At 48.2% G+C, this 13,802-nt stretch overlaps 1 protein-coding gene across 2 annotated transcripts in view; it reads right to left on the reverse strand.

The window, feature by feature from the left end:
• Positions 1-13,802, reverse strand: part of SETX (senataxin) — a 70,675-nt gene that overhangs the window by 39,637 nt on the left and 17,236 nt on the right. For both annotated transcript variants that reach the window (XM_029063101.2, XM_029063103.2), the window contains exons 6-9: positions 12,764-12,883; positions 10,068-10,239; positions 9,852-9,942; positions 4,596-8,936 (exon numbers count right to left, since the gene is read on the reverse strand). In XM_029063101.2, the coding sequence (XP_028918934.1) occupies positions 4,596-8,936; positions 9,852-9,942; positions 10,068-10,239; positions 12,764-12,883 (4,724 nt within the window). The remainder of the gene's footprint in view (positions 1-4,595; positions 8,937-9,851; positions 9,943-10,067; positions 10,240-12,763; positions 12,884-13,802) is intronic.

The following is a 13,802-nucleotide window of genomic DNA, read 5'->3' on the forward strand; positions in this document are numbered from 1 at the left end:
ACACCGTGGACCTCCCTCTTCTGCTGGAATCATTACCCAACCTCGGCTTCGCCGTCACTGTCCTCTCCTGGTTCTCCTCCTATCTCTCTGGATGCTCGTGTGCGGTTACTTTCTGTCTCCCAACCTCTGACAGGTTCCCTCAAGGGTCAGTTCTTGGTCCCCTTCTATTCTCCATCTACGCCCGCTCCCTTGGAGAACTCATTCTCTCACATGGCTTCGACTATCACCTCTAAGCGGGCGATACCCAAATCTCTATCTCCAGCCCCGATCTCTCTCCCTCTCTGCAGTCTCGCATTTCCTGCTGATTTCAAGCCATCTCTACCCGGATGTCCTCCCGCCACCTCAAACTTAACAGGTCGGAAACGGAACTTATCTTCCCACCTCAACCCATGTCCCTCTGATCTTCTCATCGCTGAAGACAGCACCACCATCCTTCCGGTCTCACAAGCCCATAACCTTGGCATCATCCTCGACTCCTCTCACTCATTCAACCCACGTATTCAATCCACCGCCACAGCCTGTCAGTTCCACCTTTACGACATCGCTAAAATCTGCTCTTTCCTCTCCATCCAAACCGCCCTCGCGTCAGTACAATCGACGATCCCATCCCACCTTGATTACTATATCGGACTCCTTCCTGACCTCCCCGCCGCCTGGACCCTCCCCATTCCAGTCCGTTACTTCACTCCCACGTGCGCAGATCATTTTTCCACAGAAACGTTCAGGACGTGTTTCTCCACTCATCAAGGGCATCCAGTGGTTGCCCGCTCACCTCCGCATCAAACATCAAACTTCTCATCACTGGCTTTAAAAACTTCTCACTCTAGGCTTCGAGGCTGTCCATCCCCTCGCCCCCCTCCCACCTCCCCTCCCTTCTCTCTTTCCACCGCCCACCCCGCACGCTCCGCTCCTCCGCCGCCCACCCCCTCGCCGTCCCCCGTTCTCGCCCGTCCCGCCGTCGGCCCCCGGGCCGCGTCCTCCCGCGGTGCCGGAACGCCCTCCCTCCTCCCCTCCGCCGAACTCATTCTCTTCCCCTCTTCAAGACCCTACTTACAGCTCACCTCCTCCTAGAGGCCTTCCCAGACCGAGCTCCCCTTCTCCCTCTACTCCCACTACCGCCCCGCCTCCACCTCTCCGCAGCCAAACCCTCTTCTGCCCCCATCTCCCTCAGCTCCTCCCCCTCTCCCTTCCCCTCCCCTCGGGCAGCGTACCCGTCCGCTCAACTGTATAGATTTTCATCACCCTATTTATTGTGTTAATGAGATGTCCGTCGCCTCGATTCTATTTATCTGTTATTGTTTTAATGAGATGTTCATCCCACTGATTCTATCTTTTGCTATTGTTCTCGTCCGTCCGTCTCCCCCGATTAGACCGTGAGCCCGTCAAAGGGCAGGGACCGTCTCTGTTAGCGATTTGTCCATTCCGAGCGCTTGGTCCAGTGCTCTGCACATAGTAAGCGCTCAATAAATACTACTGAATGAATAAATACTATCGAATAAAGCACTTAATCACCTCGTCTCTTCCTAACTCGACTACAGCCCAGCCCAACCTCCTCGCTGGACCTCGACCTCGTCTCTCTCACTGCCAACCTCCCACCCACGTCCCGTCTCTGCCCTGGAATGCCTTCCCCCCTCTCAGACAATTACTCTCCCCCCCTTCGAAGCCTTAGTGAAGGCAAAACTCCTTCAAGGGACCTTCCCTGACTGATCCCCCCCCCCCCCTTTCCTTTTCTTCCACTCCCTTCTGCGTCACCCTGGCTTGCTCCCCTTATTCCCCTGCCCAGCACTTACGTACAAAGCTCAGTGTGGGCAGGGATTGCCTCTACTGCTGGATTGTACTTTCCAAACGCTTAGTACAGTGCTCTGCACGCAGTAAGCGCTCCATAAATACAATGGAATGACTACCTGTAATTTACTTCTTTATATTAACGTCGGTCTCCCCCTCTCCGCTGTGGGCAGGGAACGTGCCTGTTTATTGCTGTACTGAACGCTCCCGAGTGCTCAGTACGCTGCTCTGCACCCAGTGGGCATTCGACAGATACGGCTGACTGCTCTGAATGCAGGAATCATTCAATCAATACCACCGGTTGATCGATTCGTCGACTGGAGATAAGGGGCGCCACCTCAAGAACAAAGGAGAGCAACCCCCGCCCCTTGACCCATGACTCGAACCTGCTACCTCCATCCCGGAGGCTTCAGACAAGCCCCAGGGAAGGGGCGTTCCAACCAGCACCAGCAACCAGGGTTCGGGAGTGTGTGCTTGGGGATCACGGAGAGCACAGGCTTGGGAATGAGAGGACCAGGGCTCGCCTCCTCCAAGAGGCCTTCCCAGCCTGAGCTACCCCTTTTCCCTCTGCTCCCTCTCTGCCCTCTGCTCCCTTCCCCTTTCCCCCTTCACCTCCCCTCAGCTAAGCCCCCTTTCCCTCTGCTCCTCCCCCTCTCCCTTCCCCTCAGCACTGTGCTCATTTGTATAGATTATTACCTTATTTATTTTATTTATTATTTTATTTCTATATAAATGCATTTATTTTATAATAAAATAATCGGCTCTGCCACCTGTCAGCTGTGTGACTGTGGGCAAGTCACTTCACTTCTCTGTGCCTCAGTTACCTCATCTGTAAAATGGGGATTAAGACCGTGAGTCTCACGTGGGACGACCTGATGACCCTGTACCTACCCCAGCGCTTAGAACAGCGCTCTGCACATAGTAAGCGCTTAACAAATACCAACATTATTATTTGTTTTGTCAATGAGGTGCACATCCCCTTGATTCTCTTGACCGTGCTTTTGTCCGTTCTGTCTCCCCGGATTAGAGCCCGTCATTGGGCAGGGATTACGTCTGTCTGTTGCCGAACTGTCCATTCCGAGCGCTCGGTACAGTGCTCTGCACAAAGTAAGCGCTCAATACATATTATCGAATGAATCAATGACCCCAGCTCTGCCGCTGGTCTGCTGTGTGACCTCAGGCGACGTTCCTTAGCTTCTCTGTGCCTCGGTCACCTCACGTGAAGACTGGGGATCCTATACCTGCTCTCCCTCCCACTTAAATGATGTGAGTCTCATCTGGGACATGATGAGGTACCCCCAGCATTCAGCGCAGTGCTTCATATATAGCAAGCACTTAAACACCACAATTATTATTATTGCTATTATTAGGCACCCCCTGCTGGGTCAGGCTGCTGCCAACAGGAAACACACATACATGCTTTCGGTTATTTTAACTCGGCAGGGCAAGCTACACTGCCCAAGCTTGTGTCACTGAAATGGTTCAGTGCGAGCGCTGACTTTCTCTTTCCTCCCGTCGCGAACCACGGCTAAGCAAGAACGCCATCAACGTGGCTCTTTGACTGGTCGGGCGCTGCCTGACCTCTGCCCCCCGACCGCCCTCGCTGATACGCCGCCCGCACACGCCGACGCTAACGGCCCCCTCATTTTCATGACAGCTAAATCTGGGCCCTGCGTTGATTCAAAAAGCCACTTCCTTCCCGCGTCTCGCTGCTGTCACGACGACGCTTAATGAGAAACGTTAATCAACGGGCTCATTTTTGCTCTAAATTCAGACTAAGAGCCCCGTGTGGGAGGAGACTGTATCCGACTTGGTTACCTCGAACCTATCCCAGCATTTAGAACAGTGTGATTCTATTTATTGCCATTGTTGTTGTCTGTCTCTCCGTCTCCCCCGATGAGACCCGTGAGCCCGTCAGAGGGCAGGGACTGTCTCTATCTGTTACCCATTTGTACATTCCAAGGGCTTAGTACAGTGCTCTGCACAGAGTAAGCGCTCAATAAATACTATTGAATGAACAGTAAATTGGTTAAAACCATAATTATTATAAATACACAGATCCAGGAATTTTCCCTCTAAGACTAGAAAAGAACGAGGCAACTAGGTACCTCAGCTATAAGCTAACAAACAGCAGAGAGAGAAAAAGGATGTTACAATGATGATATCTGTTAACTGCTTACTATACGCCAGGCACTGTACTAAGCGCTGGGGTGGATAAAAAGCAAATCGAGTTGGACACGGTCCCTGTCCCACGTGGTGCTCACAGTCTCCATCCCCATTTTACAGATGAGGTAACAGGCACAGAGAAGTGAAATGACTTGCCCAAGGTCACACGGCAGACAACTGGCAGAGCCAATGACCTTCTGACTCCCAGGCCCGAGCTCTATCCACTGTAACAATAATAATAATAATGATGTTGCTATTTAAGCGCTTACTACGTGCAGAGCACTGTTCTAAGCGCTGGGGTAGATACAGGGTCATCAGGTCGTCCCACGTGAGGCTCACAGTTAATCCGCATTTTACAGATGAGGTAACTGAGGCACAGAGAAGTGAAGTGACTTGCCCACAGTCACCCAGCTGACAAGCGGCAGAGCCGGGATTCAAACCCATGACCTCTGACTCCCAAGCCCGGGCTCTTTCCACTGCCGTGTTGCTTCTCTAAGGCCTGTAGCTTCTCTACGGCAAGGACTAACTCTGTCACACTGTACTCTCCCAAGCGCTTAGTACAGTGGTCTGCAGACGGTAAGCACTCAAATTCGACTGCTTGATACGGAAAAGGTGACCGATGAGGCTGGAACTGAAAGACTTACCGTTTCGAAGGTGTTGAGGATCATCAAGGGGAAAAAAATATGAAAATAGTCGTCATAGTTGTGGAAGCTGATGGGAACAGGATTCAAGATTGTCTTGCAGAGGCTTGCCGGGGGTCCCAACTGGCAAACGTCTTTGAACATTTCATACTTCCATTTCAGGACCTCATTAAGAAATAAGTTATAGTAACTTTGCTGGGTGGCAAAGGAATTTACTAGAGGATAAGGATTTCTGGGCCCGCGCTGAACCGGAGGAGCTGGTCTGCCGAAACAACTAGGGGTCTGCTTGTTGTACGGCTGAAGAACGTTGCGTGGATTCTTCTCCTCATCGAGCTTCGCCGCTGATCTCTGGGCAAAAGCAGGAGTTGGTTTTGTTACTTTCGATGCCGTTGGCTTCACCGCATTTGGTTTATTTTTTAAGGGTAACGGGAGCTTTGGAGACTTTTCTAAATCTTTGGAGAAGGCGGCATTCCGGGAAGTGCTGCTTGAACTGAAAACTTTAGCAGTGGGAGGTTTGGCTGTTTTAAGCAGCGGTAACATAGGCACGGCTGGTTTAGCAAAAAGATGTTCATCCGAGGTTTCGACTACGGAATGCTCGGAGCAGCTCTCTCCCGGGTTCGCAACCGCCTCTGTACAGTCTTTGTGTTTACACTTTACGCTGCTGGAAGAGCCAGGCTGGGGATCGTCTCTGACCTCCTTCGGCTCGTTTTCAGGGAACCCCTGAAAATCTTCGAAGTCTTCCATCTGCGAGCATAACTCCATATCGACCGTGTCCGCTTGTGTCAAGAATAAATTACACTCCTCTTTATTGTCATTCAGTTTGGATTCTGCTTCTCTGGAACTCATCTCAGAACCAGAACTCAGCGGGGCCTGACGATCAACTTGATCTTCGAGGTCATTTCTGAAACCACAACCTCCGCTCGAAAAGGAGCCCCGTGAATGGTCTTCGGAGGAAGAAACGAGAGCTTCGTTTGCTTGAATCAAGTGAACCCTGGAGTCAAGCGCCTCTTGATTTGTCGAAGGGTCGGCGGAACCGTTAACAGTTTCAGAGACACGGCCGGTGTGAACCGCTTCCGTGTCTGAATCCTCTCTCTGCCTTTTTCCATCGCTGCTCGAGACCAGCTCGACTTTTGACTGGAAACCGTCTCTAGTTCCAGACGACGACTGTCGACGCGCTGCGGGTGCCGGGACTGGATTCGACAGGGCCCTTGGAAAACTTCCGCTTCGGCTGGCCGCGGGTCCCTTCCGATTTTTTTTGGGTTCGGATTTCATTTGCCTGAAAAACTGCAGGTCTTGGCACGCCAACAGCTTTTTATTATTTTTGATAACTAGAGCCTGGGGAGAAATTAATTTTGCCTTTTGCTTTTTATGACTATTGACTGCGCCTGCAGTCTGGCCGTAGTTACGTAACTTGGCCAGGCTATCTAAAGACCGCTGGGATAAGTCAAATGCTTTGCGGGGTCTCTTTTTCAGACCCAGTTTTTCCACTGTTGAAGTCGGTTCTGGGCACTGGCGAAACTTCTTGGGGGGAACCACTGCAGGAGTGGATCGGCAAGGAGGAGTCTCTTTAGAAGAAGAAGTTTTATTCAGGGTTTTATTCTGCCCTTTGTTTTGTCTGACGCCCGTTTTCTTGTGATTTTTAGAAGCTGGTTCCTTGCTGGTGAAATAGGGGCTGGGCATGGATCTCGAAGGAAACACCGCGCCTGGATTTCCATTTGCGATCTTACTCAAACCGGGAGTCACTGACAGAGGAGACGCAGAAGTGCTGGCCGCCACATCACTGTCGGAACGACCTTTAACCATATCGGCGGTAGAACAAACTTTGGATCGGCCTATATTTTTGAAGTTAGGTAGCGGTCCTTCGGGGTCCTTAGCCGTAGGGTTTACAGATGGATGACTTCCAGGCTTCACTTCGATTTTATCACATTCCTCAGGGGAAAGACTACTAGTGAGCGGCTCCAAATGTTTCTCCATATCCTCTACCACTTTTTCAATTATGTCATCGCAGATGTAATCCGTTTCGTAACCCCAGTCACTTAACAGTTCCAGTGAGTGCGTGCCAGTGGCAATCAAACGGGTACCCCGTTCGGGTTCTGCATTCTTGCCAGACGCTTCAGAGTCTTGCCAAAATGAATACACCTGCTCTTGGGTTTCGAACTCAAACATCTGAGAATCGCATTCCTCAGACTCCAAAGGTGATGCTGAGCCCTCTTGGGCCTCTAGTTCATCCTCCCCGTTAGACGCCGAAGGACACGGCTCTGAACTTCCTTTCTTAATGTCTATTACCGCGGTTTTTATCTCTTCCTTAACAGTCAGCGCCCTTTCCTCATCAGAAGAGGAATCTGAAATTATAATGATTTGATCCTTGGGGGTTTCCACGCTAGAAACGGAGTCGTCACTCTGACCGTTCATGGCACATTTCACCGCATCTTTCACTTTTCGTTTAATGTTTTGCAGCTGAGGCGAATCTTCCGGTGCCGAATCTGAAAGAAGGTTCAAACCCTTGGCGTAGGCGATGAGAGTCTCTCTGTCGTGGTCTTCAGTGACACGGGCACTCGAGGGGCTGACAATGACACTTACGGCGGAGACTTCTCTAATCGCCTTCCGTGGAACGGAACAGACACACTCATTTGTTTCTTTCCCATTACTTTTACTTTTAAAAGAAGGTGAAAGATCGTCAGTCCTTGTTTCTTGTCTATTCAGATATTTTTCAAGTGAAAACTTACTTTGCTGTGGCGCTTGCCCAATTACTTCATGTGAAATTTTATCTTCATCCTCACTATCACTTTCTTGCAAGCAGTCACAATTTTTAGGAGGCGCTAAATAGTGTATCTCATCATTTGGTTCTTCTTTAATGAATAAGGTGTCATTTCTGGATCTTCCCCCTTCGGTTTCAGCATCTTCTGGAGTAACACAATCGTCTAAACTTGATTTCTGAGTGACCGCGTTCTCTCTTCCACTTTCAGCTTCTTTCTTGGGGCGGCAACTCCCAACGCTTGATGGCCCCTCATTTGCCTCTGCCTCTTCAGACTGATTTGCCATTTTAATTTTTCTGGGACACTGTTTCATTACCTGAAATAATTTTGCACACAAATCATCCTTCTGGATGTTAGGTTTCAGCTTGGGGTTTTTTCTGTTATCCTCATTCTTGGAACAGGAATTCTCATTTGACCTAAATACATTTTCAGAAGACTCAGACCTTGACTCGATGCCCAAAAAGCCAGGTACCTTGCTTTCAAATCTTGCCTTGTCTGTACCGTTTCTGGAGGCAAAGTCTTTGAGTATATGTATCCCTTGAGCAATCTTTGGTGCCTCCAATGCCACACCGTCAAAAATTCCACGATCTCGAGATCTTTTGGCCAAAGGTTCCTTAAGAGGGGCTAAGCAGGATTCGGATGGGAGCCCACCATCTTTTTCCGATGCTCCAAGACCCACTCCCAGTAGATCCTCTTCGCAAGCACCGACTCTCCGGGAAGATGGGCTTCCTCGCTTCGGATACACGTCGGTTTTCCACTGCTTTTTAGAAAACACTGGACTTTTGTCGTTTCTCGTCCACTCTCCTGTAATTTCGCTTTCTTCTTTAACGGATACCTGAGGCTGAGCTTTACAGACAACAGTCTGGTCCAAAGAAGTGGCATCCTTTGGCCCTCTAACATTTATATTTCTAACGATTTGCTTTAAACACATTTGCAATTCTTGAGTCTCCTGACTGGTTAATTGCCAACCAAGGGATACGTTTCCCCGCAGGAGCAAATTGAGTTTGTCCAAGAACTGCTTGCAAACAGTCTGCTGTCCAAGCTGATAACCTTCCCTGAGAATACTACGGATTAGGAGTACACAGGCGTGCTGGACGGAGTTAGACGGCTGTGAATTCAGAGACAGTCCCGAGATGGTTGAGGTGACTCTGGGGCAATTTCCAGCGCTTTTCTCTGCAAACCTCGCAAAGGACGTGGCAGGAAGTTTAGCACACTTCACCACCGCTTCCACCCACTGCTGAGAGCTAACCCACAGCAGATGCAAGCACTTTTTATTCCGATGCAGTTCAATCACCGACACCAAGATCAAGAGGAAAAACTCGGTGACTTTGTCGCACAGTGCCACTTTCTCGTTCAGGACGTCTTTGACTTCCGAGTACAGATGGTGAATGACCTCCACTATGTACGCCACCCCCAAGTCCTTAAGATCCATGATGGACTGAACGAAAGGGATGAACCACAGAAACGTGCTATTGTGCACTCGCATATCTTGACCGATATCGGACTGCAGTAAATTGGTCAAGGTCTCCATTTCTTCATACATATTCGGACAGTAATCTGGACAGATTGCTGACCTCCATCCTGAATCCTTAAAAAGGGAAAAAAAAAAAAAAAAGCCCATCAGTTCATTATTCCTAAGACTGTGAGCCCCATGGTAGACCAGGACTGTGTCCAACCTGACTAACTTGTATCTACCCCAGCACTTACAACAGCGCTTGACACACAGCAAGCACTTAAATACCATAATAACAATAATGATGATAATAACAACTGCCCGGAACGTATCTGTTCTACTCCATGACTGAATGCTTTCATATATGGGAGAAAGTGCAAGCTTTAAAATTTAAACCGGGCAGTTGTTTTTAAAACATGACAAACTTCAAACGCCAAACCCTTTGTGTATGCACACTATAATTTTGACCACTATTTTCTCTGGGGTGGCAGAGCATTGATAATTCACCCGCTCTCCCTACCTCCTAAATTGGGGGTCCCATGTGGGACAGGGACAGAGCCTCATCTGATTACCTTGTGTCCCCCCACAGCGCTTACGCAGTACTTGCTATGTGGTAGGTAGATATTGAAAATCCATAATTACTATTAATTCAGAGGATCAAGTCAGTGGATTTTGAATACTGTTGGTATTTGTTAAGCGCTTACTATGTGCAGAGCACTGTTCTAAGCGCTGGGGCAGATGCAGGGTAATCAGGTCGTCCCACGTGAGGCTCACAGTTAATCCCCATTTTCCAGATGAGGTAACTGAGGCCCAGAGAAGTGAAGTGACTCGCCCACAGTCACACAGCTGACGAGAGGCAGAGCCGGGAGTCGAACCCACGACCCCTGACTCCCAAGCCCGGGCTCTTTCCACTGAGCCACGCTGCTTCCCCCAAACGGGACATCCCAACTGATTGTAAAAATGTGACCCAGAGCTAAGTTAAGGCCTCTTCAAAACCAAGAAACAATATGATTTAATCTGACCATCCAGAATTAAAGCAGAATGACATACTTTTTTGGATTTTCCTGGATTATAATTGTACACAATCTGGCTGCAAGTCACCATGTCTTCCTCAAAAGTTGACTCAGGTTCCAATTTTGCCCTTAAACATTAAGAAATACAATATATCAAAACAAGAAAAAAAAAGTCAGCAAGAAGCAATTGGGCCTCCAGCAATTTCCGCTGCGTAGAGGTTTCTTTAAATCCAGAAGTTAAAACCCGACTGACCTTTTAGAGCTGGTACGTATATTTTCGATTTCTTTGTTGTAGCTCACGTTGTTGATAATGGTCTGGAATGCCTCAATGGGGTCAATAAGTTGACCCCACACCTTTGATCCAAGCCGATCCAGAATCACCATGAAACAGTGTAACGCCGGCCAGAAGGGATTCATACTATCATCTGAAACGGTACAGACTAGTCAGAAACTGCCAAACTGGAAAAATAACTGAGAGCAAACCACGCTACCTTAGCTCCCTATACGGTTTCAGTTAAATCTATAATTGAAAGAAGGGCAAAATTTCAAGTAAAACCTAATATCTGGGAGAAGCCACTCTAAAATGACTGTGAGGAGAATATCCTTTGTCCAAAAAAAACCCCACGGACTCCGCGTTGTGTTCAAGCGGGTATGTCGGAGACCAGTTATTTCTACTACGGTGAGTAGAGACCGGTGATTGACAGAGTTTCCCCTGCTAACCAAAACCCAGCTCAACTCCAAGCAATGCGGAGTTTCTTTCTATACAGCTGTTACAGCATCCGAGCTTCCCATGTAAATAAAATAGCACGATACAAGATATAAACTCTAAGACAAGCAGCGATGCGCTTCTACTTGGGGGGGCTTGCTCGGCCCTGCCTACCTCTCCTCGTTACAGAGGTCCAGTGGTCACACGCGCTGATAAGCACGTACTGGGAAGCAGCGTGGCTCAGTGGAAAAGAGCCTGGGCTTCGGAGTCAGAGGTCATGAGTTCGACTCCCGGCTCTGCCACTTGTCAGCTGTGTGACTGTGGGCGAGTCACTTCACTTCTCTGTGTCTCAGTTACCTCCTCTGTAAAATGGGGATTAACTGTGAGCCTCACGTAGGACGACCTGATTCCCCTGTATCTCCCCCAGCGCTTAGAACAGTGCTCTGCACATAGTAAGCGCTTAACAAACACCAACATTATTATTATTATTATTATTATTATTAAGCTGCCAGGGGTCCTGACCTTGCTAAGGGAGGAACAGCTCCATCCTGTCCGGCGACTCTGACGTACCGAGCCTCCCGATAAGGCAGACACCCGGATGGGACGGATCAAGGAGGGGAGGATATGCGACGCGCCTGCTCTGGGTGAAAGACAGCTTGGCGAGACAAAATGGAGTCCAGGCCAAAATGTCCATCACAATCCACCCCCTAGGGACTCTGATCACCAGGGTTACTCTTGTTCACTTAAAAAAAGGTGGTTACGAGATAGTCTAGCAGGTCTAGAAGCTAAAGAACTCAGAGGGGATGGCCTGAAGAGAAGGGGCCTACGCCAGGCCCTGATCCCTGGTGCTTCCGCACCTCATACTTTTTTAAATGCACGAAGTAACTTCTTGCCATTCGCCAACTTACTGTTTTCAGTGATCCATTACTACACTGCTAATGCCATTAAAAGAAATCAGAGTTGGACTGGGAAAACCAGCTAATGGGGTTCAGATCTCAATCTCAATCCAAAGGAAACATCATATAAACGAGGATAGGAATACAGAATATACAAAATATATATGCATGGCTCAGTGGAAAGGGCTGGGCTTCGGAGGCAGAGGTCGTGGGTTCGACTCCCGGCTCTGCCACTTGTCAGCTGGGTGACTGTGGGCGAGTCACTTCACTTCTCTGGGCCTCAGTTACCTCATCTGGGAAATGGGGATTAACTGTGAGCCTCACATGGGACAACCTGATTCCCCTGTATCTCCCCCCAGCGCTCAGAACGGTGCTCTGCACATAGTAAGCGCTTAACAAATACCAACATTATTATTATTTCAATGTATACAAATGTTGCACACTAAATCAAAACTGAATAGACTCAATTAAATATAGTAAGCAACCCAAATCACTAGATGAACTAGTTTTACATAATATACTTTCAACTTCAACAACCAAAAAAACTTTCAAATATTTCCCCCAGATATTAACACCCCCCCCCACCCCCCACAAATTTAAAGGATAAAATATTAGAAAAGTGAAATGTGAAAAAATATCGAAACACTAGTAAACTACATTATAATAATCATAATGATGGTATCTGTTAAGCACTTACTACATGCCAAGCACTGTTCTAAGCACCGGGGTAGATAGAAGGTCATCAGCTTGTCCCATGTGGGGCTCACAGTCAATCCCATTTTACAGATGAAGTAACTGAGGCACAGAGAAGTTAAGTGACTTGCCCGAAGTCATACAGCCGATAAGTGGAAGAGCCGGGATCAGAACCCACCACCTCTGACTCTCAAGCTCGTGCTCTTTCCACTAAGCCATGCTGCTGCTCTACATTATTCACCTGCATACTTAAGAATTAATAGTAATAATTATGGTATTTGTTAAGCGCTTACTACGTGCCAGGCACTGTACTAAGCACTGGGATAGATACAAGTAAATTGGGTTGGACAGAGTTCCCGTCCCACGTGGGGTTCACGGTCTCAACCCCCATTTTGCAGATGAAGGAACTGAGGCACAGAGAAGTAAAGTGACTTGCCCAAGGTCACACAGCAGACAATAGGTGGAGCCGGGATTTGAACCCAGGTCCTTCTGAATCCCAGGCCCACGCTCTGCCCACTAGGCCATGCTGCTTCTCATTTTAATACAACTTATGTTCATTCGTTATAAAATAAAATTCTGCACGTGACGTTACATTTTAAAAGGCCATGAATTACTCATTTTGAGCTTATGCACTTAACCTATGCAGTTCATTACCATTTTCTTGTCTCTCCATGGTATGAAGTATAGACTTCATAAAATCATTTTGCTTGCCTGCACCCAGGAACAGAGAATCCATAGCCTGTTCCTCAAGAACGGTCAGCAGTAAGCAGATCCCTGAAATGAAGGAAAATGTAACAAAATTAGCCGCACAATTATAGCTACCATAACAGTTACAAACTCTAGGCATGCATCGAGGAAAGGAGAGCCTGTAAACTCCAACTGAACACCACCCAAACTTCAACTTTCTCAAATCACACCCTTCAGGGTTCCTCTAAATTGAAATATGCTATGTGGTTATAGAATACTACATGGAGTGCTTTGCCAGCACAAAACGATTTATCTAATAAAAGTGCAGCAGAAGCCAAAACAGGGCAATATTAAGTGGCCAAGCATGTCTCAGACACTAAAAGTATTTTAGATGACAGATTGGAGCTCCTCCGTTAGATTGTAAGCCCTTAGAGAAAAGGTCTCCCAACACCATATTCTGCACCTTCTTGGCACCCTAAAATATCGATGATACTGAGCAATTATATTTATTGAGCGCTTACTGTGTGCAGAGCACTGTACGAAAGCACCCTGTATTATACGCAGCGTGCTCGGTACAACATAATAGAGTCGGTAGACACCCTCCCTTTCCACGACGAGTTTACGTTCTAGAGGGAGAGGCAGACATTAATAGAAATAAATTACAGATACGTAAATAGGGGCCGAGGGACGAATGGTGGGGTGAATCAAGAGTGCAGAGCCGGGTGCAAACCCAAGTGCAAAGGTGACGCAGAAGGCAGTGGGAGGAGGTGAGGGCTTAGCCCGGGAAGGCCTCTTGGAGGAAGTGTGCTTTTAACCACTTATGTATCCCACTTTAATTACTGCATCAGCCTCCTTGCTGACCTCCCTGCCTCTCCCCTCTCCAGTCCAAACTTGGCTCCGCATCCGGGATCCCTTTCAGAAAAAGTGTTCAGTCCATCTTTGCTCCACTCCTCGAGAACCTCCGGTGGCTGCCCATTCACCTCCGCATCCAACAGAAATTCCTTAC

This window comes from Ornithorhynchus anatinus, chromosome 4 (genome assembly GCF_004115215.2).
Source record: "Ornithorhynchus anatinus isolate Pmale09 chromosome 4, mOrnAna1.pri.v4, whole genome shotgun sequence".
NCBI lineage: Eukaryota > Metazoa > Chordata > Mammalia > Monotremata > Ornithorhynchidae > Ornithorhynchus > Ornithorhynchus anatinus.